Source organism: Hyperoodon ampullatus, assembly GCF_949752795.1.
Source record: "Hyperoodon ampullatus genome assembly, chromosome: 6".
NCBI lineage: Eukaryota > Metazoa > Chordata > Mammalia > Artiodactyla > Ziphiidae > Hyperoodon > Hyperoodon ampullatus.
The window spans coordinates 110,166,170-110,193,039 of record NC_136919.1 but is presented as its reverse complement, the minus strand read 5'-3'; the positions used below and the strand labels follow the sequence as shown (position 1 = coordinate 110,193,039).

General features: G+C 41.6%; 1 protein-coding gene across 1 annotated transcript in view; it reads right to left on the bottom strand.

The window, feature by feature from the left end:
* Nucleotides 1-26,870, bottom strand: part of LOC307055085 (contactin-associated protein-like 3) — a gene marked incomplete at both ends in the record, with an annotated part of 178,242 nt that overhangs the window by 118,432 nt on the left and 32,940 nt on the right. The window contains 2 exons of the mRNA XM_079707030.1: nucleotides 13,061-13,254; nucleotides 26,538-26,648. Coding sequence (XP_079563156.1) covers nucleotides 13,061-13,254; nucleotides 26,538-26,648 — 305 coding nt within the window. The remainder of the gene's footprint in view (nucleotides 1-13,060; nucleotides 13,255-26,537; nucleotides 26,649-26,870) is intronic.

The window sequence follows — 26,870 nt, the reverse complement described above, 5'->3', positions numbered from 1 at the left end:
TACCATTCATTGCATACTCATGGCATATCTTTACCCAGAATGAGAAATGTTATTACTAATTTATCTTGTATGCTTCCAGAAATAGTCTATATATATTTACATGCACATATACGTATATGTTCATCTTGGAAATTTCTAATGGAAGCACAATAAATACATCCCTTTTCCTAGCTGTAAAAAAAAAATGTTTCTTAAATCTCTTATTATGAATAAATGTATTTGATAACCTTGTACACATGAAACTTAAATAATGTTTTAAACCAATGTTACCTCAAATAAATAGATCAATTAATTAAATAACCTCATTGTTTTCAAAGGAATGAATTCCACATAATATTATATTATTCCATAAAATGGAGTATCATAATTTATTTGTGTTCACCTATTGACAGAAAACTGGACCTTGACTGTGAACAATGCACTTAGTCTTCTCACAGGCATTTTCTGTGCACCTCTGAGTGTTCCTGTGGGACTAACTCCTAGAAGTGGAATTTTTACTTGGTGTAGACGATACACTGACAGGACTTAAAAGCACTGCTCCTTTTGCGCTGTCATCTTCAGCGCTCTAAATAGTGGGTGCTTTTGAACACTTAAGTTTATAGAAATTGTCCTCCAAGGACGTGCATAACGCTGTGATAAACACGGGTGTACAAACATCTCTTCAAGATCCCTCTTTGGGTATATACTTTGGGCATATACCCATCTAATGCCATTTTATGCTCCTACCAGCACTGTCTGAGAGTGCTTGCTTCCCATGCCCTAAGGAAGAGGATCCCCATCCTGTATCATCACTTTATTCATCTCCAACATGAATCCTCTGTACTGTGGTAAGGTGGTTTGAGTGTGGGCCCTGCAGCCAGACAGCTGGGGTTCAAATCCTTGTTACATCACTAACTAGTTCTGTGATTTGAGGATAGTGAACTTGAACTTTTCATGCCTCAGTGTCCTTTTCTGTAAACTGAGCATAAGAGGGCTGTTGTGAGGATGTGTTTAATAAATATGTATAAAGCACATGAAGCAGTGTCAGGCACTCACTAAGTACTCAGTATAACACTTCTTATTGGTTTAATATTTTTCTTTAAATTCATTCTTTTTTTTATTTTTATTTATTTATTTTTTTTGTTGTACGCGGGCCTCTCACTGCTGTGGCCTCTCCCGCCGTGGAGCACAGGCTCCGGACGCGCAGGCTCAGCGGCCATGGCTCACGGGCCCAGCCGCTCTGCGGCATGTGGGATCTTCCTGGACCGGGGCACGAACCCGTGTCCCCTGCATCGGCAGGCAGACTCTCAACCACTGCGCCACCAGGGAAGCCCTAAATTGATTCTTTTTAACCTTAGTTTTATTCTAAATGCTATGTAATAATATCATAGATCAGATGTGTACTATTTATATCTTATTCTGAAAGACATCAAATTACATGCATACATTTAAAATGAAAAGAAAGTTTTTCTAGGACACAATTTGAAAAGGACTGTCCTAAGCAAGAGTATTAGCAAAGGTTTTGTGCAGTTCAAGTGTGAGAGGTTACATTGTGTCACACTGATGTTGTAATTTTTATTTCTTCATACTGGATCCATACATTGTACCTTAAATTGATACAAAGTAGACTAGACCAGGGGTAAGCAACCTAAACCCAGAACCAGCTGGCTGTGTGGCTTTTTAAATAAAGTTTTATTGGAACACTGCCACACTCATTCATTTACATATTGCTTCTGGCTACTTTCACACAACAGCAGAGTTGAGCAGTTACAACAGAGACTGCATAGCCTACAAAACCAAAAATATTTATTATCTGTCCCTTTATAGAGAAAGTTGGCTGGCCCCTGGTCTAAACCAATATTTCTCTCTGTCTGAGACCCTTAAACATGCTTGAACAGCATCCAGCTTCTCAACTGCTGCCCTAATCTTAACTACTCTGAAAAAGTTTGAGGTGTGTTGATCAGAAATTCTCAACATCTCAGAGTTTTGAGACTGCGATATTAATATTAAAAAAGTACTCAAAGCCTGTTTTCCTCTTTTGCAAAATTTTAAAATTTCATCATTACTTTTGTCTATACAAATTTATAAAATGTGGTCTGCATCAAAGGCAGAAAATTGATCTAACTGTTAAGTGGCATAGGACTGCAGAGTACAGAAACCATAGGAGTTATCAAGGTCTATGAACACAGCAGTGCTCTAAACACTCCACCTCTGCTGTGGGCCATTTTCTCAAGATCCCAATTAGTTTGGTACCAAACCACTTGAGTCTTTTATGTCAAAACAACAGACTCAGGAAATCACCCATGAATAGCCTGAAGTACATACCATATCTGTGCATTCTGTACATTTACATTATGTGGGAAAATTGTAGAATTTGTAGACTTTGACTGTCGTTCCCTATGAGACCCACGATTAGTACAACATCCTATAAAGCTAAGCTGCCAAAACTGCAGTCACAAGGAAGAATTTCCATGAAATCCTGGTGAGATGCTTCCTGAGCTGTCCTGCCTTCCACCTTCCTAAAACTTGGCTCAGCAACACTTCCTTTCAATGCGTCTGCTGCCGGAGCACCTTTTTTTGTAAAAATTCACTTTTTCCATCATTTACGTTTCTTGATTAAAAACAATATTTTTGCCACCTCCCAAATGAACAAAAAATTCTACTCATAAAGCTATTTCCCTCACAACTCTGCCATGCTCTGTTCATATTACTGTTTAAGATTTACCTTTTTCATAAAATATATCCTAATTTCCATATATCTCTAATAACACCACTTCTGCAACTACTTCATTCTGTGAAAAGTAAAACTGTAATTTGTAAGATGTCTCAAGAGTTGCTATTTATTCTGCTGCATATTTAAAATTCGACTCACCACCACATCCCTCCCTCCCAACCTGATAACACGTGGCAATTCAAATGAGCAAAATCGTTACTTTTGCAAAGCAATAAAGTAGGTACAGAGGATATCGGGATAAACACGCTCTAGTCCCTGATGCCAGAATTGAGGTGAAATAAGCATGAGGTGAATAAATATGGCAAAAGAAACGTAATACTTGAGAAATAAAAATGAGAAATACTAGGAGTAGAAAAAGAAGGGAGTGTCTACACAATTTTAGTACAGAGTAAAGGGGATTTGAGTGAAGGTTTTCAGGTTGGGAAGGACTGTAATCGACAAATGGATGGAAGGAGGCTCCACACCCACCGAATGCAGCTGGCCCTGGCAAGAGGCAGATGTTACTGGATCCTGGGTTTCCAGGGACCCATCCATTACTTTGTGGTAGCAGCTCAGATGTCTCATTCACTTCTCTGCCTCAACCTTTTCAGCTGCTCTGAGAGTTTTCGACAGACCAAATCCAGCTTTTATCTCTATTGTCACTGAGACCTGCAATGAAGGGCAAATGGAACCACCTCTCTCTTGGGTTCAGTAGGGCATCTTCCTTGTACAACTTTGTGGGGAAAAGTGTTAAGCCTCTTGTTACACTTAGGCTTGGCACTGAAAGCCTCCCATCACACAAGCAGCATCACACAGTTGGCTAAGTTTTTTTTTTTTTTTTGCAGTACACAGGCCTCTCACTGTTGTGGCCTCTCCCATTGCGGAGCACAGGCTCCAGACGCACAGGCTCAGCGGCCATGGCTCACGGGCCCAGCCACTCTGTGGCATGTGGGATCCTCCCGGACCGAGGCACGAACCTGTGTCCCCTGCATCGGCAGGTGGATTCTCAACCACTGCGCTACCAGGGAAGCCCCTAAGTTTTAACTTAACTAACCACCTGGGTTGAGGTCTGTTTGAGAACAGCAACTTTTCCTTAACTCAATCTAACAACTCCTTATTGAGAATCTGTAATAGGCCTGGCCCTCTGAGGAGATTAATCCCTGACCTAATGGCTCTCAGAGCCCAGGAGGGGGAGACATGTACAGAAAATTCAACTGTGGTCTACAATGGTAAGTGTAATCAACAAGACTGTCCATGGTACAAAGTCACTGCCTCGGGGATTGATGCGCTTGACGTAATGAGGTGAATGGTTAGGAAGGAGAGGGCTGTGTACCTGACAAGGCCAAGTACATGGAAGAGACCGATACAGAATCATTGAAATGCTGCTCCTACTCTGACCAAAACCACCCAGTCTCAGAGCCAAACTTGAAATCGGCAAGCCTGGAGCTGGCACAAGCCCCAGACAGCCAAGGCACACTCTGCAGACCCTTCTTTGCAACGTCCTACCTGATGTGGGGCTTGGTTCTGTTGAGTCATCAACTCATTAGCAATAAATATATTAACCTAGACCTGAAATAAACCAACCTATATTTAAATGACTGAATTAGCAGGAATCTCTGTCAAGAGAATTTTCGCTCCTTATACCAAGAGAGCGTCACACTTAGCAGAGTGTCTGCTTCCTTACATACAAACCCTCCTTATCTCTGAGTCCAGTTTTTCTTATTATGATTTGACACGGTTCTTATCCCTCTTTATTTTGAAACTACACAGTCATATGATCTTTCTATTTATACCAAGTAAACATAATTCTTTTAAACCTGAATCCAATATTCTTTATTAATTTGATTATGCAATATTTCAAACATCCCCCCAAAACAGATATACATGTACTGATAATCTAGATTTATTTTAACAAGGTAAATATTTTGCCATATGTGCATCGGCTCTTTCTCTTAAATAAATGAAGTGGTGCAGGTATAACAAACGGTCCCCATCCCAACCCCAGTATTTCCCTGTCTTTTTTCTGCCCTGCAAATTTGGGGTCACCTTTGTTGCTCTCTTAGAACACTGTGAGATCGTTGTGAATCTTTCAATACAATATTAATTAGCCTCATTAATTAGTCTACTTGGTGTTCTAGGTTGGAAATGATCTAAAGAAGAACAAAGTTTCAAACGATTTGCTATGTCTATCTTATATTCATTTAAGGACATACTGCTACCTATTTTTTCAAGGTGAAAGAAATCTATTAAATAGAATTATTTATACTAGAACTTATGTTTATTTCAAGTAATTTCTTTTCTTATTTTTCTCAAATATATTTTGCCGGTCCTTTCTTAGAAGAATGCCTTTTTCACACAAAGGGCCTGCATAGGAAGAAAAATCCACTTAAATTCTAGGTTTCATTCAATGCATTTTGAATAACAATTTCCATCTTAAATTCATAAAGGATATAACTTCTGAATTAGAGTTCTGATGAGTTTTTAATATGAAGAATAAACTCCTAAAGAATGCAGAGTATAGAGATTCAGGAAATATTATAGTTCTCAAAGATAAGACTAACTTTAACAACTTGATTGCTATTCACTGATAACAATGAGAAAATACCTGGGCTCCATCCCCCTAGGTTGGTGACTATCAGGGAGAAAGAGGGTGTCCTGCAGTCAAAGGGCACCGGAGCAAGGTTCCTGAGGTTCTGTTACAGAAAGCATCACCTGTTCAGGCTAACACGTGTGTGGGATAAGCTGCATCCTTGAGCAGGGGGCACAGTCCCCTCTGATCCAGGCAGCTGGAGGATAGTTAAGGGGCAAAACAATTCCCGCCAAAGATGGGACTTGGTTCATCCCAGCCAGTGTTTCTCACAGTCTAGCTTGGACTGGAATCACCTGCTCATCTTGTTAAAATGCAGATTCTATTCAATAGGTTGGGGTGGGGGCTGAGATTCCATATTTGTATCAAGATCCCAGGTGATGCTGCTGGTCCGTAGGTTACATGTTGAGTAGCAGGACTCATGGCAATCTAGGTCCTTTAATTCACAGAGAAAAAGGGAAGGCGAGGAGTAGAAAGATAGATGTATAAGAAGAGGAAAGCAGAGAAATAGAAAAGAAAGCAAAAGGTCATGGAGGGAGAGTGAAAGAGAGAGAGAGAGAGACAAGGAACAGGAAATTTGATAATATGGCCCTCTCAGCATCCCTCCCTTCTAAGTGCCCCCATTAGGGTGGACATAAAGTCTTTACATGGCCCCACCCACCAATCCAGGGGCTTCGGTGCTAAGTGTAGGGTGGGCTGGGAGCCGTCCTGATCAGATCAGCTCTTCACAGGTGGTGAGATCTGAGATTCCCCTCAGCCAGAGCCAAGTAAATCCGAGCATGTCCTCAGATTTTTGAACCAATATAGGAAAACGAATGCCAGAGCTAATCCACAGAAGGCACAGGGCAGGGCTGCCTCTTAGTTACACACATGCCAGAGACCCAGCTGAGTCCTCCCTTCTCTGTGTGGTCGGATTCCCAAATTACCTAGACTGATTCAAGCTGATTTTCTAGAATTTGTAACAATACAGATAGAAGAGGGATACAGGGGAAAATGGAGAGAGAAGAGAGAAATAAGGAGAAAAATATTTAATGATAGGTGAAAAAAATAGACAAGGAAAGAATAGAAGGATAGAGGAGAAGAGGGAGAAATAGTAAGGAGATGAGAATGAAGACAAAGTATTGATAAAACAGAAGAAAAAACACCCAGGAATTGCAGGAGGAAAGGTCCCCATGGTCAACAGGGACCCAGTGGTCCCTGGGCCAGATGAGCCTCAACAGAGGTCACCATTGCAGTGGACGCCATTAGCCATGGTCTCCCGAGAGGAGAGGTGAGTATTGGCCTGGCTCTCATAGAGTCAGCCCATTGTTCCCAAACAACTGGAACGGGGAGGGAGAAGACACAGAGTCAGGGCAGGCAGGTGGCCTGGGAAGGACAAGGCTTGCTATAGGGTCCCAAGAAGACAATAGGTGCCCAGGAGGGTAGTGATGGAGCTGCCCCAACACCCCTCTAGAATACTGCCAGCGCTCTAGACTGCCCACTCACGGACCTCTCCTGCCCACCAGGGAGGCTCACAGACCCAGACTCAGAGCAGGACAGTGGTTGGAGCCCACACCTCTCCCCAGCCTGGTCCAGAGGCCCCCAGGGAGCTCAGAGCTCACATTAGCTTGCAGGTAAGAATGCTGGTTCACAAGCGCTGCCCCACAAAATTCTTATAATGAATCTAAGAGTCACAGTAGATTGATGTAAGTGTTTGCTCACATATTCTCAGGGAAACAGTAGAAAATAAACATTAGTGAACTTTGTCAGTGATCACTGATCTGTTGCATTGCTCACTTCAATGCTGTTCTATGATCCTCAGTGTCCTAAGACTCTGGCTATTTTCTGATTTAGTTGGGCTGAAGTTGCAAACTCATCTTCTAAGTCCTATGGATGTTTAGCATCAAGCTTGGTCAAGCCACCTGGTTTACTAAATGACTGATATAAACCATGACTGTTCACATCGTATAGGAAATGCACCCCTTCTAAACTTGCTCGAACAGTGATACTTCTTCCACTACATTTCAAGTGAGGACATTTACTCTGCACATCAAAAGAGTTTGTATGTCCTGAGATATAGTGCATCCCTTGGTGAGAGATGGTGATGCCTTTTCTGTCATGTAAGACACATTCCTATATTTCCATTTAAATAAAACCCTTTTGGAACGTATTTCACAGATCTGAGTATTTGTTTAATTTATTTGGTTATTTTCACATAGAAATCCAGTTCAGCCATGGAAGCAGTCACTCACTAAGAAAAAATATTAAAGTGGAACATAACACCAGTGAAGAACATAATTTCTTTTTTTTAAGAAAATCAATTTGGATAATTAACCTTCAGTAACTGGACCTGCAGTCCTCAAATCCTTTAGTCAAAGACTTTGTGGCCAGCCATGTCTCAATTTTATAATTTTGAGAATTTAGAGAGGTATACATTGCATTTCACATATTAATTAATATTCCATGACAAACATGTGGCAAAGCATATGGACAACTTGCCCAAAGTAACATAAGTAAAGACCTTTTGTCTTATTATCATCTCATGTTCATTTTCGGTAAGGCATTAGGATAGACCTTTTTCTCAGAGTTTTCGGAATTTGGAAAGAGTTAACATGTATTAGTGGACAAAGTTAGCACAGACAGCAGATCGACCCAGAAGAACAAGAAAAGTCATTTTAAAAAATTACGACAGGGAGAATATCCACAAAACTTTTAAGGCCAGAGAAGGAGTGCTTGATTTGGACTTTCTTATAAAAGTAGGAGGCTTCCTGAGAAGAAAGCCAATACACGGTCTTCCTTGCTGGGGGTCAAGGTTACATCAGCGAGGCCACAAGCTGGGGACCCTGCTGTGGGTGAGAGCTACACTAGTGATGGCGGGGCAGCAGGCTCTCAGGGGGGACACCTGTGACACACCAACTGAGAGCAGGTGCTCAGATACCCCTGCAACGTGACTTCATATGACTCTGGAAAACATCTTCAGATCCAATGAGAAATGTGTTTGCTAGGAAAGGATACCAAATACAGAAAGAAAAAAAAATCAGAGATGTATAAATACAGTGGGGTGGGCAGAAAGGCCTCAAAGATGTCCAGGCCCTAAAGAAAGGAACTGTGAATATGTTACTTTGCATGGCAAAAGGGACTCTGCAGATGGCATTATGGTTAGGAAGACTGTCTTGGATTACCCAAGTCGATCCAGTCTAACCACATGAGCCCCCTTAAAGTAGAGGACTTTCTCCAACTAGAAGAAGAGGAAATCAGAGATGTGGCAGAAGGAGAACAAGAACAAAGAGTGATTTAAATATGAAAGGGGGGCTTCCCTGGTGGCTCAGTTGTTGAGAGTCCACCTGCCAATGCAGGGGACAAGGGTTCGTGCCCTGGTCCGGGAAGATCCCACATGCCGCGGAGCGGCTGGGCCTGTGAGACATGGCCGCTGAGCCTGCGCGTCCGGAGCCTGTGCTCCGCAACGGGAGAGGCCACAGCAGTGAGAGGCCCACGTACCGCAAAAAAAAAAAAAAAAAAAAAAGATGAAAGGGACTTGACCCACTGCTGCAAGAACAGGCCACACAGAAAGCATAAGGGATGTGGGAAACCTCTAGGAGCAAAGACCAGCCCCCAGCTGACAGCCTACAGGAGATCAGTGTCTCAGTCCTACACCCACAAGGAAGCGAGTGCGTGTGTATGCAGAAGCATCAGGAGGGCAGTCCTGACTGCTGCCCTCTGAAAGGCCTGCTTGTAAGGCTGGCCCATTCCCAAGACTCTAATGATAAAGGTGGCTTACTGTGCCTAATGTTTGTTCAAACAGTGTGGTTCATACTCAATACCTGCCTTCTGGGCTTCCCTGGTGGCGCAGTGGTTGAGAGTCCGCCTGCCGATGCAGGGGACGTGGGTTTGTGCCCCGGTCCGGGAAGATCCCACGTGCCACGGAGTGGCTGGGCCCGTGAGCCATGGCCACTGAGCTTGCACCTGCGCGTCCAGAGCCTGTGCTCTGCCACAGGAGAGGCCACAACAGTGAGAGGACCGCGTACCGCAAAAATAAATAAATAAATAAAATACCAGTGTTCCTTCTGGAAGTCTGGAATTTTGTTACATGCAAGGCAGAGGGTGCCTACATGACCAGCCCCCAGTACATGAGCTCCCCTAGTTGGTAATATTCCATGTGGGTTGCTATAACTCACTGCTGGGGGATTAAGCTAGTCCCATATGACTTCCCTGGGAGAGGACTGTAGAAACTTGGGCCTGATTTCCTATAGACTTCACCCCATGCACCCTCTTCCTTTGCTCATTTTGCTCTGTGTCCTTTCACTGTGCTAAATCATAGCTGTATGACTACACACTGGTCCTGTGAATCCTCCCAGCAAATCATGGAACCTGGGGAAGGTTTTGGGAATCTCCAGATACCTTGAAGGACAAGTCTTCCCCAGAGCCTCCAGGAAAAATGCCCTAAGCAGAGAACCCAGCCAGGTCTACTGTACTTTAGACCTACAGAACTATGACATAAAAACTCTGTCTTGTATTAGGTCACTAAATCCATGAAATTTTTTTTTTTTTTTTTTTTTTTTTGCGGTACGTGGGCCTCTCACTGTTGTGGCCTCTCCCGTTGCGGAGCACAGGCTCCGGATGCGCAGGCTCAGCGGCCATGGCTCACGGGCCCAGCCGCTCCGCGGCATGTGGGATCTTCCCGGACCGGGGCACGAACCCGTGTCCCCTGCATCGGCAGGCGGACTCTCAACCACTGTGCCACCAGGGAGGCCCCATGAAAATTATTTAAAGCAGTGATAGGAAATTAAGTAAATGACACCATGAATAAGCATATTACTTTCACTAATGAAGAGTATAATACCTCAAGGAAATTTTTTAAAATCTTAACTTCATTCTCAAGTTAACACCAGCAATTCATATCTAAAACAACCGCCTGAAGAAGGAGTAGAACCTCTGGTAAGGTGTACGGTTGATGTTTAAGAGCAGCTGACATCTTGTGAGAGGTCTGGAAAGCAGCCAAACCAGCCCAATCTTTTTAAAGAAACCGTGAGTATAATGTCAGAATCATCAACTAGTGTGATTTACTGCTGTCAATGCCAGTGTGTATAGTCGGGCCCAGATTAGGAGATGAATTCACTGAACCCATGGTGGTGCACGCGGAAGATGTGAGGATGAGCCCTTTTCCTAAAGGAGCTCAAAATGTGAGAGGAGCAAACACCTGCACTGGAGCTTCAAGGATCCCTAAGCTGAGACCAAGGGCTACAGAGAAGCACAGAGCAGGGAGCTAAGGAAGGCATCCTACCAGAACGTAGATTCCACTCATTCGTTTTTTTTTTTTTTTTTTTTTTTTTTTTGCTGTACGCGGGCCTCTCACCGCTGGGGCCTCTCACCGCTGTTGCCTCTCCCGTTGCGGAGCACAGGCTCCGGACGCGCAGGCTCAGCGGCCATGGCTCACGGGCCCAGCCGCTCCGCGGCATGTGGGATCCTCCCAGACCGGGGCACGAACCTGCGTCCCCTGCATCGGCAGGCGGACTCTCAACCACTGCGCCACCAGGGAAGCCCCCACTCATTCGTTTTAATTCAGCAAACATTTACCAACGTGCTCGGCCCCAGGCACCATGAAGTGCTGGGGACACAGGGAGGGGTGCAAGCTCAGCAGGAGTGTAAGGCAGGCCACTTTACCCATGTTTACCGTGTGACAGGATGGATAGGATTGAGGGGTCCACTTCTTTCCTCACCTGCATGATCTAGGATTAATAATGCCACTATATTCTTGACCCTACTTCCCCAAGGGTGCCTGACCTTTAAAGAAATCAGCAGATGGCGATGCGTACATATGATTCCTCTCCAACCTGCTTAACTAAAAACAAGAATTTTTAGAGTTGCTCAATCAGATGGGATTGGAGCAGGGCAAAAATATGAACCTTAATTAATACAATGAAGGATAAGTAGGCATTAACTATTAGTTAACTAATTTTGAAAAATAATATTTAATTTTGAACAAATGTTCTCTATGTAAGAAGATGTTTCATTAAGCTTTAAGTTACTTAAGCAATATTGACCTTAACGCTGCTTTGGACTTGGTGTTCTTAGAAGGAGCAAAACATTAATATCTGCTTCTGATCATACACATGGCAACTACTTGTTTGGAAACCTTAGGTCAGCCAGCCCGAAAAACACTCACATATCCCCTCCCACTTTGTTCTTTTATCTAGTATGAGACAACTAACTAGTTTTTCTTGATTCAATTTGCATCAACATTTATTGACTGACTAATAAAAGCTCCAGGGATAAGAAATTAAGTAGACCACAATCTATTAAGTTATAATAATAATAAGTTACAGAGTTCTAAGGAAATTCAAATGAGGGCAGTTTGTTACCCAACGAATATTATCATTTTGTTGCCTGTTTTATAGATAAGCTATGTGCTAAGACCTAATGGCTTTTTAGCTGACAATTTTCTTCTTACCCTGAATTAAGAAAAAATTTTTTTTAAGTTATACAACATTCTTAGCCTAAATTAAATGGAAAATACACTGGGTATTTTTTATTGTGGTAAGATATACATAACAAAAACTTTAGCATTTTAGTCACTTTTAAGTGTACAGTTCTGGGCATTAACGTTCACATTGCTGTGCAAACATCACCACCCTCCATCTCAAGAACTTTTTCATCTTCTCAGACTGAAATTTTGTCTCCATTAAAGCACTTAGAGTCCATTCCTCCCTTCCCCCGGCTCTTGGCAACCATCTAAATTATATTTTTAATAATAAGAAAAAAGTAATTTCTTCTCCACCTGATGAATCTTCTTCAGGCCACACCCCATCAGCCAATTGCAAACCTGCTGCAGACCTTTACAACACTCTACTTTTAGAGCTTCTCATTCAGAGTACACTGTGATTTAAAGATATGAAATGCTAAATATATAATAAATTACATATATTTTAATATTCAAAAAGTTAAGCAAACAAAATTTAATTCTTCTCAAAGAAGCATGGATATGTAATCAAAAGTAGAAACTATGTCACTGATGTAAAATAGTTATGCTTCCAAAGAATCCTAGGGATCTATTGTCCATAAATTACAAGGGGCCACATGGTGCCCAAGTTCCTGTTGGAGCAGGAACTCAACACATCTCTCATACAAGTCCTCCACAGAGAGACTCTCCATTACATCTATTTTTACATGTTCAGGGTCTTTCAGAAATTTCATTTTATCAGAGGGCATAGAGAAAATGAATTTGCTTTATTTAAAAATGCTGAGGCATGGGCTTCCCTGGTGGCACAGTGGTTGAGAGTCCACCTGCCGATGCAGGGGACACGGGTCCGGGAAGATCCCACATGCCACGGAGCAGCTGGGCCCGTGAGCCATGGTTGCTGAGCCTGCACGTCCGGAGCCTGTGCTCCGCAACGGGAGAGGCCACAACAGTGAGATGCCCGCGTACCGCAAAAAAAAAAAAAAAAAAAAAAAAAAAATGCTGAGGCAATATAAACTATTGTGTTTGTTATAAAACAAAAATAAAATCAGTTGTACGTGACTTATTTATTCCTTAGACTTCACACCATTTAAAGGAATAATGGGAAGACATTTTCAGTATTTTGCTACATTATAAAATTGTTTTACTTTTACTTATTTCATAAGTTAGCCATGGACGGTGTATTCTGGTGTATTCTGGAATGTCACATGTGGCTTACATTCAGTGGAAACATTTTCAGGTAACTGAGGAGGCTCTGTTTCTATACTTGATCTGACAGATGGGGAGCAACATGCAGTAACTGGTATAATTCATACTCCGACAGACTGCTTTTCAGTAAAGCACATACCCAGATGCTCTCCTCTCGTCGGTATTGCTTCCAGTTCCTTCCGCCATCGCTGAACATGAGGAGGTAGCTGGTCACCCAGTCGGAGCTCCCGTATCCTCCCTGGGTGGCCACAGCTGTGACCTCCATTCTTTCTCCAAGGTCAATCTGCAGCCACTGGTATTTATTTGACACAAGGGGAGACCAGCCACCAGCTCCTTTTTGTGGGAATAAAAATAAGAAAACCGGTAAAGACAGAGAAATCTTTGAAATCTATATTAACCTGTAAGAATGGGATCATAAATAAGATTTATGAAAATCATAGTTTCAAATTCTGCATTATATAATGCTTCATAATTATACAAACACACTCACACACACACACACAAACACAAAATAAAAACACAGGTTAAATGTAAATGGATGAAGCCTATATTAATTGTTTTGTTTCTTAGTTCATAACCCCTGACTCTCTGGTATTGGGGTGTCCCGCTAAGTGAAATTGCTTAATGTAATAGGTGGACAACTAAACACCATGCCATTACATCAGTGCTTGGAACTAGTGTCTTTATTGGCTTCAATGCATGACTTGCCCTTTGTTGGACATAAAGGAAAATAAAGCTAGAATACCTTAATTCTGGATTCCCAGCATGAGGAAGTATAATGTTGAATGTTGGGATAACAAAGATGGCTATGGCATAGCCCTACACTCAAGGTGCTTCCAGACTCATAGGAGAAGCAGACATTTCACAGAACAATTTGAAAAGTAATATGGGAGGGGTGGAGGTGAAAGTGATTTCTGTGCAGGGAGGGAGAGTTCTAGAAAGGCAGCGAGGAGGGTGAGAGAGAACCCAGAGGAAGTGAATGAGGAGGAGTTTCTCAGGTATTCAAGACAATAGCTGCAGAGTGGAAATTACTGTGCTTTGTTTTCTCCAGTGCCTGTGAGAAACCGAAGAATAAGGGATACCTGTGAATGTAGTATTGATATATTTTGTTCTTCTAGTTTAACAGAAACATGAGTTTTGAATTTGGATGTAGATGTCATATTAAATTTGCTGAATCTAAATGATTATGCAATATAAAAATTGGGAAATAGGTTTGAAATGCATTCTGGAACTGATATTTTGCTGATTATCCGTGTCTAGAAAACACAGTGTCATGTAAATAGTCCCTAACACAAAATACTAGCTTTAAAAACATTATTCCCCGGGCTTCCCTGGTGGCGCAGGGGTTGAGAGTCCGCCTGCCGATGCAGGGGATACGGGTTCGTGCCCCGGTCTGGGAAGATCCCACATGCCGTGGAGCGGCTGGGCCCGTGAGCCATGGCCGCTGAGTCTGCAGGTCTGGAGCCTGTGCTCCGCAGCGAGAGAGGCCACAACAGTGAGAGGCCCGCATACCACACACACACACACACACACACACAAATTATTCCCCATTGTCCTGACATCTAATTTGAGGCTGTCATAATAAGGTCTGACACTTTAGACAACATTTATTATCTTTTGATTAGGGGCTCTTACTAACATCCCTGTCCTGTTTACAAAAGCTGTTACCACCAAGTACACGTCAGGCGGTGTGTGACAGGGTTACAAGACAGCTCAAAGGAAAATGGAGGTGGAGCACTTACATCAGGGTGTGGAGGTGACACTAGCAAGTGGGCACATGTGTTGCTTCACTATTGTCCTCTGTTACCTGCATGACATGTATAACCCTTAGCAAAATGTAAAGCATACAAATTCTTTAACACTCAAATTCTTTCTAAGATTTCCTCATTTCCTGCCATCTTTATTCCAAAATTCCAAAATTGCCTCTCAACCACAAGCACAATGTCTTTTCCTTTGATCCACATCTTAAACACGCCACAACTCTGGTGGTTCTGTAATGCATTTTTAAACTTTTTATTTTGAAATAATTTCAGATTTACAAACGAGTTGCAAAGATGGGATAGGGAATTCCTGTCTACTTTTTACTCAATGTGTCCTAATGTTAATATCTGACATCACCATGGTATTTTGATCAAACCTAAGCTATTAATGCTGGTACAACGGTCCCAAAACGACAAACTTTATTTTGATGTCTCCAGTTTTTCCACTCACTCCCTTTTTCTGTTCCAGGATCCCACATTACATTTAGTCACCTTGTCTCCTTAGTGTCTTCCAACCTGTGACAATTTTCAGTCTTTCTTTGTCTTTAATAACAAGGTTGATCACCACCCAACACCTCCCGCCTACTTCTACTGATTTGTGCAAAGGTTCCACCTAATGTTTGATGAATTCTAAGTCCTTCTGGGTTCTAGCTGAGGGTTAACTAATAGTCCCAAGGAACATGACTCTGCAACTGCCTGTAATTTTATAATAATTGCCCAAAGAAGTCAGAAATTAGGTGTTGGCATTTAGCTGATCATTTTAACTTAAAGGTTCTCCATTTGAAGTTTTATATGAATCTGTTTAAATCTCTGAGAAACTGCTAAATGTCCTGTATTCTTAGTATCAAAGTTGTAAAGAATGTACTGAAGATACTTTTTCTTTTTGCGTTTCACAATCTTTCTCTGTCATCTTTAATCTCTCTTGAAGCAGGAAGTATCATTAACACGGGTACCACATGTACAGAAATGCAACAGAGTAAAAAGCATCAGCATGCTTCCAGCCTGTTGCCCTGGGACCAGCCTCTCCCATAGATGCAGCCACATCTCTGTCAACCACTCTTCAACATCTGCAGGTAATCAACCTTGAACATGTCATATTCCTTACCGGTGGTCAGAAGGTGCTACTGGTATGCAAATTAAGCTATCTGATTAAGTAGGTACTCTGATAAAGTAATGAAACTGCAGAATTCCCTGTGCTGCAAAGGAATTCATTTCAGCTGGATAACACAGCCACCCCAGACCCCTGTAGGGTGATGATGTGAGTTACTGTGCATTCGCCCATGCACGCAGTCCACTGGGGTAGATGCCCTTTTTTCTAATGACTGGAAAAAGTGGGAAATGCACAAATATAACCTGAGGACTGTTAAGGAACACTGAACAGTTTTACTGAGCGGTAAGGGAGATCACTGTTCTGTAATGGAAAACAAAACAAAATACACTGAAACAACATTAAAGTGGGTACGCTTGAACACAGCCACCCCACCAGCTGGCAGCCGCAGAGCAGCAGTTCTGAAACTGATCAGCCTGCGTTACTAAATGTTGCAAATCTTCAGTAAATTCCCCCTGGGAACGAGCACCCCCTGAAAACAGAGCCCAGGAATTTGCAATTACTGTTTTGGAGTCACCAGTGCTGAACCCACAAGAAGGGCACTTGCCCTCCCACCCAGCTCTTCCCCTGACCACACCACAGACTGTCTTTTTCCATTGTCACCCTCCTGTCTCCTGCCTCAGCCCCTTAGTTGAATAAAGTGTCACAACTTATACAAAGGAAAACATGTCCAGAGGGTCTGACTTGCACAGAACAAGGTTCCACAGCTTAGGACACTGAACACAAAACATCCCTCCCAGCAAAGTGTGATAGGTATGCTTTAGGGCTGCAATGAGAACTCAAGAAGCTGTGTTAGAGCATCTAGCACAATACTTTCTCTCCCATACATGATCACAAGACGGGAGACAGTCATGGTGAAAGAGGGGTGACATCCAGAGTGTGGGGCATTGCAGTCTTGTCATTACTGAATGGCCCGTTACCTGCCACTTTATACTAGATAAAGGAGAGAAAATGAGGAAAGCCAAAACTTGTCACAAGCATGTGATGTGTTCAGGACCCTCCCAGATGCTCTAAGTGCTACTTCACAACTCCTCCATGCACCAGGCAAGTGGGACAGGTGTTACAATCTTTGCTTTGCAGACAAGCAAAAAACAATCATTTTAGGTTCGGGTGAGGGTATTTTATTAAAGCTTAGCTCCCTTTTCATTCTCTACCCCTTCTAAGAACATATCCCTGTGATTTGTCAGTTATTCAGTATTGTTTGCTTATCAATAGCCAGATTGTCTTTTATATTGATATACTGGCAGATATATTGGAAGGTTTCTGTCTCTAGTTATCCCTGTGTGATTGTTTCCCCCACCTTTGGTTGGCTCAGACACAGGCAGTGATTTGTGTCTCTGGGGAGAGGAAAGGCTGAACAGGAAACTCTCAGCTAGGGCCCTAATTATTCTGGTCACTGATCAAGATGAAAATGACCCCTACTCCTGGTGGCCACGGGGCATGCACTGTCATAATGAGTGTCAGCTTTGTGCAGAGGGGGAAATTACCCAGAGGTGAAAAGGAGAATAGCTCATGCCTTCTTCAAGTTGGAACAAGGTCCAGAGCAGAAAGATACCTAAGGGAGCAAAGTCAAGTGGGATAATTTGAAGTGAACAGACTCACCTATCTCCAGGGCATCTAAATGTCAAGCAAGTAAATAGCTAAATTGAAATGGTAACCAAGGGAAGTTTCCCTCCAAGATCTTCATTACATTGTCTCAAATGGGAGCTCATCAAGCTCTGTGTATTTCTTTCCTCACTTAAATGCATCTTAACTCACAGAAAACTCATTCCAGATTCCAGGCGGGGCTGGGTGAGTGGGGAGAGGGTGAGATAAGCAGGAGTGACCGATGTTCCCAGGAAAAAGGGGCCATAGGGCGGCAGGCCCTGGGGATGCTCCCTGACCATCCCACTCAGAGATCTCTGGGATTTATATATTGATGTTTTTGTCACAACCCTGCCTACATTGCTGAGGGAAATTTAAGCATTTGCTTCAGCTCTGATTTCTTAAGGAGCAATTCCAACTATCTACATATACCATTTCTGGCTATCAGGATGTAAAAAATGCAGAAATCCTCCCTCTGGACCTGTCTAGGTAACCTCTGATTCCCTTTCTGCTGTGCTTCCTGCAGTCTGCTAGCAGCCTGAGCAGGAGAGAACAGGTAGTTTTCCAAAAACTACATCCATAATGAAAAAAATTACACACAGCTGCCTAATTGTAAAACAGATTCCTGTACTAAATGCAGACATACCCTATAATGGTTTTGTAAACAGGCAATTAAAAATTAAATAAAAAATAAGTGTATACTTGTAGATTCAAATTCAAATGCCAGTAATATTAAAGAAAAAAAGCACAGTGTGACTGTTCACATGTGACTCCTTTAAGTTCTGTGTGCAGTGTCCCGAGGGACAACTGTCAATGCCCTTGGCATTTAACATTCATGGTTGCAGCTCTTTCTGCATAAAATAAACAAAAATCCATTGCTACTGTGTGTTTTGTTTTGCTTCTCTCATAGACACTCCTGACCAAGTTTTAAAGAAACACACAGTAGAGAGGCCTTCGGATCTGAGTTGATCTCAGGCTTTGCAGTTCTTATTTGTTTGAAGTTCTGTATTGACAAGACTATAAGATGATTTTGCTAATTTCTCACCTTAGAAATAAAATAAGAATTGCCCAGCAAGCCTATAAATCATCCGAACATGTACTAAATACCTCATTCATGACTAAGTAAAATGTATGAGCAAGTTTATTTGTGCATCTCCCATGAAATCTTCATGTTTATGAGAGATGCAGCTCCAAGGTCTGGTCTAATTCAATAAAAGCATCATTGTGCATCTTTCAGAGGCCCCCTGAGTTATTCAGAACAGATATGATTCCAGATCATCCTTGAGGCCACTCAGAATAGCTGCATCTCCCTCTGTTATGTAGAGCACAGCGAGGAATCCAGGATGCCCAGAAGGGCAGGAGACCAGGCACTCTGCTCAAAGGCCCCCTCCACTTCCCAGGGACACGCCGTTACTCTTGTTAAAACAATGGCTCCTTTTTCTTTTTAACTAAATTCAGTGTAGGATCATGTCAGGAAATGCAAGGCTGAGATGCTCAGAAATAAAACCATGAGTACTAGATTATCTATCCATACTTGACTGCTCACTTAGCCAGAGAAGCCTTTGGAAGAAAAGTCCATTGATGGTAAAACTTACATTTTCTTTAGGGATGTTATGTAGCTGAATTCATTACAATTTGTAAGCACACTGTGAAAGCCTTGGATAAAAAGAGATATGTACAGATGAGCTGCTATACAAAATAGAGTAGTAATATGAGAATGCAAAAAGGATGAGGTCTAAGCATCACAAAATGTAAATACTACTGACAAAGGTGCATTTTTTTGGGGGGGTAGGCATTCATCCCCAGCAAAGTATGGCATTATTTTGTGTCAGAGAAAAGCCTGCTCTGCTGGATTTCCTTGGAGGAAACAGAGCAACAAGGGAAGAGTCTACTGCAAGGATCACAGGACAGAGAGAACAGGGAACCCCTGAAATGCCACCTTCCAGGCAGCCCCTAGTCCGGAAGATCCTCATTAATGTTCAGAGCAAAGGTGGGAGTAGCTGGCCACAGGGTCCACGGAGATATTCCATTAGCCTTTGTCACTGGCTGTGACAGACTGGACCAGTCTGTGTGCCACACGTTAAACCAGAAGTTCAAGACTCCTGTGTGCTTTGATTTAACATAGGATCCATGTATCATTAGTGATCCCAGATGCCTCATAAAAGGTTGCTAATTGAACCTCACCCCTTTGGCAGGATTGAAGGTCACCTCACTTGGTACGTCTTTCATCAGTGACTCCAAACAAAAAAAAGGGAATATCCCTACAAGAGGTAATGCAGTTGCATTGGATGAGTAAAGCAGTATGTGATGGGACAAAATGTATCTTCATAGGGATGCCAATAATATTTACTAAAAGTGGAGTAAACAGGGCTTCCCTGGTGGTGCAGTGGTTGGGAGTCTGCCTGCCAATGCAGGGGACACGGGTTCGTGCCCCGGTCCGGGAAGATCCCACATGCCGCGGAGCAGCTGGGCCCGTGAGCCATGGCCACTGAGCCTGCGCGTCCGGAGCCTGTGCTCTGCAATGGGAGAGGCCACAGCAGTGAGAGGCCCGCGTACCGCAAAAAAAAAAAAAAAAAAGTGGAGTAAACAAAGACATCATGGTGTATGTCAAGGAAACATACTGTTAAATAAATAACTTTCATGAACATTTTTGTATATTATACATGATATAAAAGTGAATCACTTTGGAAAAGAACAGAGTAGAATTTGCTAGACCACTATTTTTGAATTTGGATAGTGCTTAGAAGGGCTTCCACATATCTTTTGGGAAGTTGCCAAGTACGTCATAGGCAGTACTTACGCTTGGAAAAATACTATGGCAAAACTGTGGCCACCATGAGATACTTACTGTGTAGATTATAAACACAGACATGATTTTGCAAGGATAAACGGTTGTGTTTTTCATTCCTCTCCGGTAAATCCTGTTAGCCCGTGATCATTATCCCATGAAGCCCTAGAGAAGCCAGGGAGGGCAAAGATCAACTCAGAAAATAGGAAAGAGGACGTGTGATGTCTCCCTCTTTGGCAGGAAGAAGAGATGGGAACCCAGAGGATCGTGGGAAAGAGAGGAAACGGAGGAAGGGTAAAAGGTGGTGGGAGGGTGATTCAGACACCTTGCTCAGGAGCAAAGTCCCAGGGGGATCAGAAAAGTGAGAGGAATAAGCAAGCTGTGGAAAGGCTTTGTCTTGGCTTCCATTTGGAATTCTGGGAGATCACCTTGTAGGGGGCTGTGTAGTCATTACTAACGGTTGCCAGCTATTTCCCTTCTTCTACCTTCCAGGCACTTGGAGGATTGCGATTTCCATGCCCCCTGGTGGTTGGGTGGGGCTATGTGACCAGCTCTGGCCAACAAGCTCTCAGTGGAAGTGATAATGTTACTTCTGGACTAAACTGCCAGGACAAAACCATTTGACGATCTTTTCCCCCTTGGCATGGTGAACCAGACTGCCCACAGGCCATCAAAAGGGGGCACAGAAGTGAGATGAGAGTCTGACTGGATCTGAACAGAAGGTCAACTTGGCAAAGGCAAATTAAACCTGTAACCAAGGCTGCTCAGGCTGGAAACCAAATGAGACTCACGGTCAGGCTTCAGGGAGGCAAGAAGCGACATCGCAAAGATCCCGGAAGGGACAATGACCTGTTCCCTGGGAACACGGTCTTACCAAGAGGTAAATCCGTCGCAGGCTTCAGGAGCTGGTGCCAAGTAATCCTCAGCGTTAAAAGCAGACAAACTCCCTTCAGCAGATAGCAAGGACCTGAGCCCCAACATGAGAAGCCCCACCATCCAGCTCCATGAGGGCATGAGCCCTTCTGTAACCCAAACACTGTCTTGGAAAGAAGCAGGAACAAAGAAATCTGAGCATCCCTGGAAGATGCTCACACATTCAAAAGAGTCTACTGAATCCAAAAGAGACTGAGGATTGCCTTATTCTGGGGGTAGTGCTATAATTTGGGCTACTTGGTAGAGAGAAATGACAACATTGCCTCCCTGAAGCTTGTTGACGATGCTGAAAAACACGTTTGGTTTGTTCTGGTTTGTCTCATCTAGCATCTTAGGTTCTATGGAGGTAACCTGGAGACTCCAGACCTTGAAAAGGGCCATGGGAGAATCTGAGCAGATGAGTTCTGTGTGACAACTGTGCGGCAGGGTCTGCACGAACCCTGGGATTTGGGGGCTTCTCCTCTCACATGCTACCATCATGCTTTGATTTAATAAAGTTGCATGGTTGCCAAGACAGTGCTCTGTGCTTTAGTACATGGGTGTATTTTACATGGATGCTATTACATTTGGCCTGTCCACTGCACTCAATACCCACAGTTGCGTCTGCAGGATCATTTGTTAAGAAAAATCGGAAAAAGAATGTGTCTTGGCCCTAATAGGTCTAAAAACTTTTAGGAAGCACAGATAAACAGAATGAAAAATCTGACACCCAGAGGCAAAAATTCCCCAGTACATTCATATGCCTTTATAAAAATCTGGTTTGCAAGCCCTTTTATTGCAATCTGAATTGCTCAGACTAGTATTTGGGAATACTGACCAGTTCTACCAGGCACCTAGCCTGTGAATAAAAGATAGAAATACTGGAGAACTACGATTGTATGAAAAAATATGAGGGACAAGTTTATTATTATAAGATTTGCATCAAACATTTTTGATGTATTCAATAATATTCTGATTTATATCAGGAGTTGATATATGTTTAAATATTTTAAATTATTATTCACTCTTTCCATTTTCTAACATTTCTTTGTAAAAAACAGTGAATTTTACATCATAGCTTATTTGGGATATTGCAGAGTCCAGATAAGCAGACGTTCCAGGTTATAAGAAACTATTTAGTGTCTGATACCCAGGCCTAAGCATTTTCTCCTAATCTAATCATGTGTATTTATTTCCTGCTAAAACCTGGAGTATTAACTTGTACTAGTAAATGTACTTCCTCAAGTGAGAAGTAAATATCTTAATGCTGAGAATTGTTTCTAATATGCTCAGACTTTAATTGTATTGGGAGCATTAGACAAAATCTTTCCTGGCTCCACCAACACATAAGTCTGTTGTGAGGAAATATGATCAATGTCTCGGTATGGGAAAGGTGCAGAATTACAAAGAGAAAAGAAAACATCCAGTCAGATCAGCTTGTCTCCATCTACTTTCTGTCTGCAATACACAATACAGTAATCTGAAATGTCATTTTTGATCAAGTTAAATTTGAAGCAGTCTCATTTGTGCTGTCAGTGATGACTGGCTTGCCGCATTAGAGGGAGTGATTTTCAGAATCTGGGCCATGAATGGAGTGGTCCCTCTTTCTGGGGATGATTGTTTATGCAAGCACTTTGGGGGAACAAAAAAGGAGAACAAAATGTGTGTACACTTCCTCCTAATCAATCTCAATCAGCTCTGGCCAGACCACGCATCTCACCACCATGCCTGAGGTAACTAAAGAGAACACGTCACGTGGCTAAAGAGAACATGTTATCCAGAGTTGGAAAGCAGCATCTGAAATGCTAAAGCCAGTTTCATGAAGGGTCACCTAGAGTAACAATAATTGTAAAAACAAAAGGCTATTTTCACATGCAAGATCTAGAATGAAAGTCCAGCATGGTTTACTCTAAGGTAGTTTTTTTACTTTTGGTTTTTTAACTTTTGTTTTGAATAAACTTGGATAAACTGGATAAAGTTTCTTTAGGAGATTTTTGAGAAGAAAAAAATGAAGTCAGTATTATAGCATGTTCTTATTTAGAATACACAGATTTCAGCAATCTTGATTTTATATGAGAAATATTAGGTCACTTGTAATTCTAGGAAATATCAATTTAATATTGATGGAAACAAATTCAGCTAATATGAATAGTCAAACCCAATTTGACTGTAAAGCTTCAAGAACTTTACATTTTTATCTAATGGCATCAATTTTCTTGCATAGGTATATGAATAAATGTACGTGTCTGTGTTTTACTCCTTAAAAAAAATCCATCAGTTCTGAAAAATTATACATTCAGGCATTTCCAGCAATTTGTGTTTCTTTGTATAAAAAGGTAAGGTGTATGACCTCAGAGTGGATACTTTGTTAAATGTATTACCTGGAACCCAATCCCAGACTTCAAAATGGGAATGCTAGAGGAACCAGACTAGAGATTTCAAAAGTAAACTCCAGGAGCACTTAGTCCAATGTTGAGTGATGATACTAGCCCATTACTATCTCTACAATAACCAACACTTCCATTAGGGAGTTCACAGAAAACACTGGCAAACAGGTGGTAACATGCTCAGGAATCATGGTTTTCAAAGCTCCTGGTCTGCATCTCTCTGCTTTGGCCCACCTGCCCCTAGAAACACCTGGATCTCTCCTAACTTCTCTGCTCATATCCCTCTCAATATCCTTCACAGACTTCTTTCTTCTATTTATTGCAAAGTCTTTTCTAAGAAATATTTTACTACTTTTCATAAATTAATAGAAAACAAAATAAATACATAAATAAATTGCATAAGTAAAAAATACGTAAGAGAAAACATGAAATGTGCAATAAGTTCTAGTCAATTAATTAACATTTGCTATGTGTTGAATCAGTGAAGTACTTTAAAATCATAAAATGCCTTAAAGTTGGAATTATTTGGCTTTGGGGGTTTATACAGTGGGTCAAATTTATATATATGCACACATATACAATCAAAAATTATGTATAGACTATTCTCTTACTACCTTTACGTATCAGGTAGATGAATTGATCAGCTGCTATGCATAAAGTTCTTGGTGGATGCTCTGATATTTGAGACATTTCTAATTCTTAATGAACATTCTAGAAGCGCAATGACTTATGGGCAAAATAAGAAACTAGGGGTGTAAGACAGACCACCTTCTTTAAAACTTCCAAATACCACAACACAGACCAAGGAAATTTTAACCATACAATCAGGGAGTCTAAAATGATTTTCCTCACTAGATTATACACAAAATATTCAAAAAAGCTAAAACTACTATATATGAAGAATCATCGCCCTCATTATATTCATCCACATTTCATACTATCCACATTTTACATAATAATCTAAACTAAAGTGAACTAATATGTTCTCCAGCATTTACCAAGGCAAAGGAAATGTCAATAAAGACTCTGGGATGCTAGCTTTTAACAGAAAACACATATAGATAATCCTTCAGAAGGAATATTGATAAATTGTGCTGTCTAAAGCATGCTTTAGAAATGGGTCTGAAATCAGGTGGTGATATCTAGGAATATTTAGTGAAATGTACACTACATGCAATCAGAGTAGCAACAACCATTAAAAATAAAACCTCATCACTTGATTGCCACTCTTAAAATAATTAAATTTGCAAAGAGAGTAGTTTAAATATAAAAGGTAAGCTTTGTACTTACCATTTTATAAGGATGGCTTATAATACTCTGAGTTATTATTTTTTTAATTAAATATAATGGAAATAAGTTCATCTTAAGCTTCAGGATTTTCCCTTCTAACGTTTATAAACTTCCCAGTGCCACCATACTGATAGCACTGGAGGCCTGAATCATAAAGATACTCTACACATGCAAATTAGAAACACAACACACAAGCCCCTTGGGCCTCTTTAAACTAATTAAATATGGCTTATTTAGTTTTTACAATTTTAGGGAAACCACTGGAAAGTTTAGATGTTAAGCTGATATTAGAATAACCATCAGACCGAAAATGGGTAATTTGATAACTGATCTCATTGAAATCTGGTTTCAATGAGAATATATTTTTACTGGGGTGCTAAAAATGATTATGAATGATGCTTTGAGGCGTACATATCTGGCCACAACATGCTTTTTCCTGGGAAAAGACCATGAAGGTGGACAATTAATGGACAGGCCTTCCCATCCTGAGCTCATTGAATTTCTTCACCTGTGTTCTTACTCTTCCCTGCCAATCTATTTGATCACTTACTAGGTTCCTGAATTTGATCCTTAAGGACACAGTAAAGTTCAAGCTAGACTTAAACTCTGATCTTAGAAATGTCAGAGAAAGGGAGGAAAACACTCAATTCGTTACTAGTATCTCCAGAATTTACAGCAGTGCATTTACATGGGACACAGTTAATTTTAACTTTTACTTTCTGAATTAATCTTTCATTTAAAAAATCTATCCCTTAAAACAGTGGCAAAACAAAAGCAGAAATAGAAACACAGCCATAGAGAACAAATGTATGGATAGCAAGGGGGAAAGGGGTGGGGTGGGAGGAATTAGGAGACTGGGATTGACATATATACGTTATTGATACTATGTATAAAATAGACAACTGATGGGAACATACTGTATAGCACAGGGAACTCTACCTAATGCACTGTGGTAACCTAAGTGGGAGGGAAGTCCAAAAGGGAGGGGATATCGGTTATGTGTATGGCTGATTCATTTTGCTGTGCAGTGGAGGCTAACACAACACTGTAAAGCAACCATACTCCAATAAAAGTTAATCAAAAAAAGTAGCAAAGCATTTGAATTTGAAGTGTATGTATTCACTTATTTAATCCACTGAATTATTATTTGTGCAATAGAAGAGCTAATTCACTCGACAACATTCAAGTAGCAAAAATGGACCTTTCCAAAAAGTAAGTCATTAACTCCCTTCCCGCTAATAGGAAGGGAATCTTTATTTTCAGTAGCAGCCTTCACCTGGTCTCCTCCCAGGCCCAGTCCTGGGATGGAGTCATTTTCCCATGACATCCTTTGGCAGCTTCACATCTCGCAAACATCATGCAGGGGCCTGTTCAGTTTTCCCCAGTGGCTGCAGCACTGGCTCCTTCATGTGCTGTTTTAGTTACTCATGACCAGCACCCTTGACTGGTCACCCTTCTATCGCCAGTCCTAAAACTAAAAAGGGATGATAACCCTGGAAATAATCTAAACTCCGATAATTCCCTTCTCATAAATCTTATTGATGATAATATGCTGGCAATAAATAGGGAAGGAAGATATCAAAACAAACCAAAAAATGGATGATAAGCAAGAAGAAAGCTAGCCGATGAATACTAGCTGATATGATGAACCTGCTGCTTTCTTCAATTTCATTAAACTCAGTATAATTAATTTTTGAGCTATAAGAAGGAATATGAACTAAAAATGAAAATAATTCTGTCTGTGAAAGAATCAGGGTAGATTGACAAGAAGACAGTTGCAGACTCACCATCTCTGCGATTAAGACTTGCAAAGCCAGGGCCGTGGCTGCTGGACAGCTCTGAGGAGCTGCTGAAGGAAGCCCGGGGCAAGGCAGACGCCAGAGGAGCATCACAGCTATCTGGGGGGAAACACCACGTTCGGGTTAATACACTGATTAAAGCTTTCCTGTCTTCTCTCCTCTCTTCTTCCTTCCCTTTTACTTTCCTTTCCTTCCTATTTCCCTGCCACCCTCCCTTCTTTTCTTCCTTAATTTCCTTTCTTTTTAGTTAACAGGCTAGGAAAATGCTAGAGCCTGTGGCAAACATCAGTCTTGATCAGAGGTGTGTTAGTAAATGTTTAA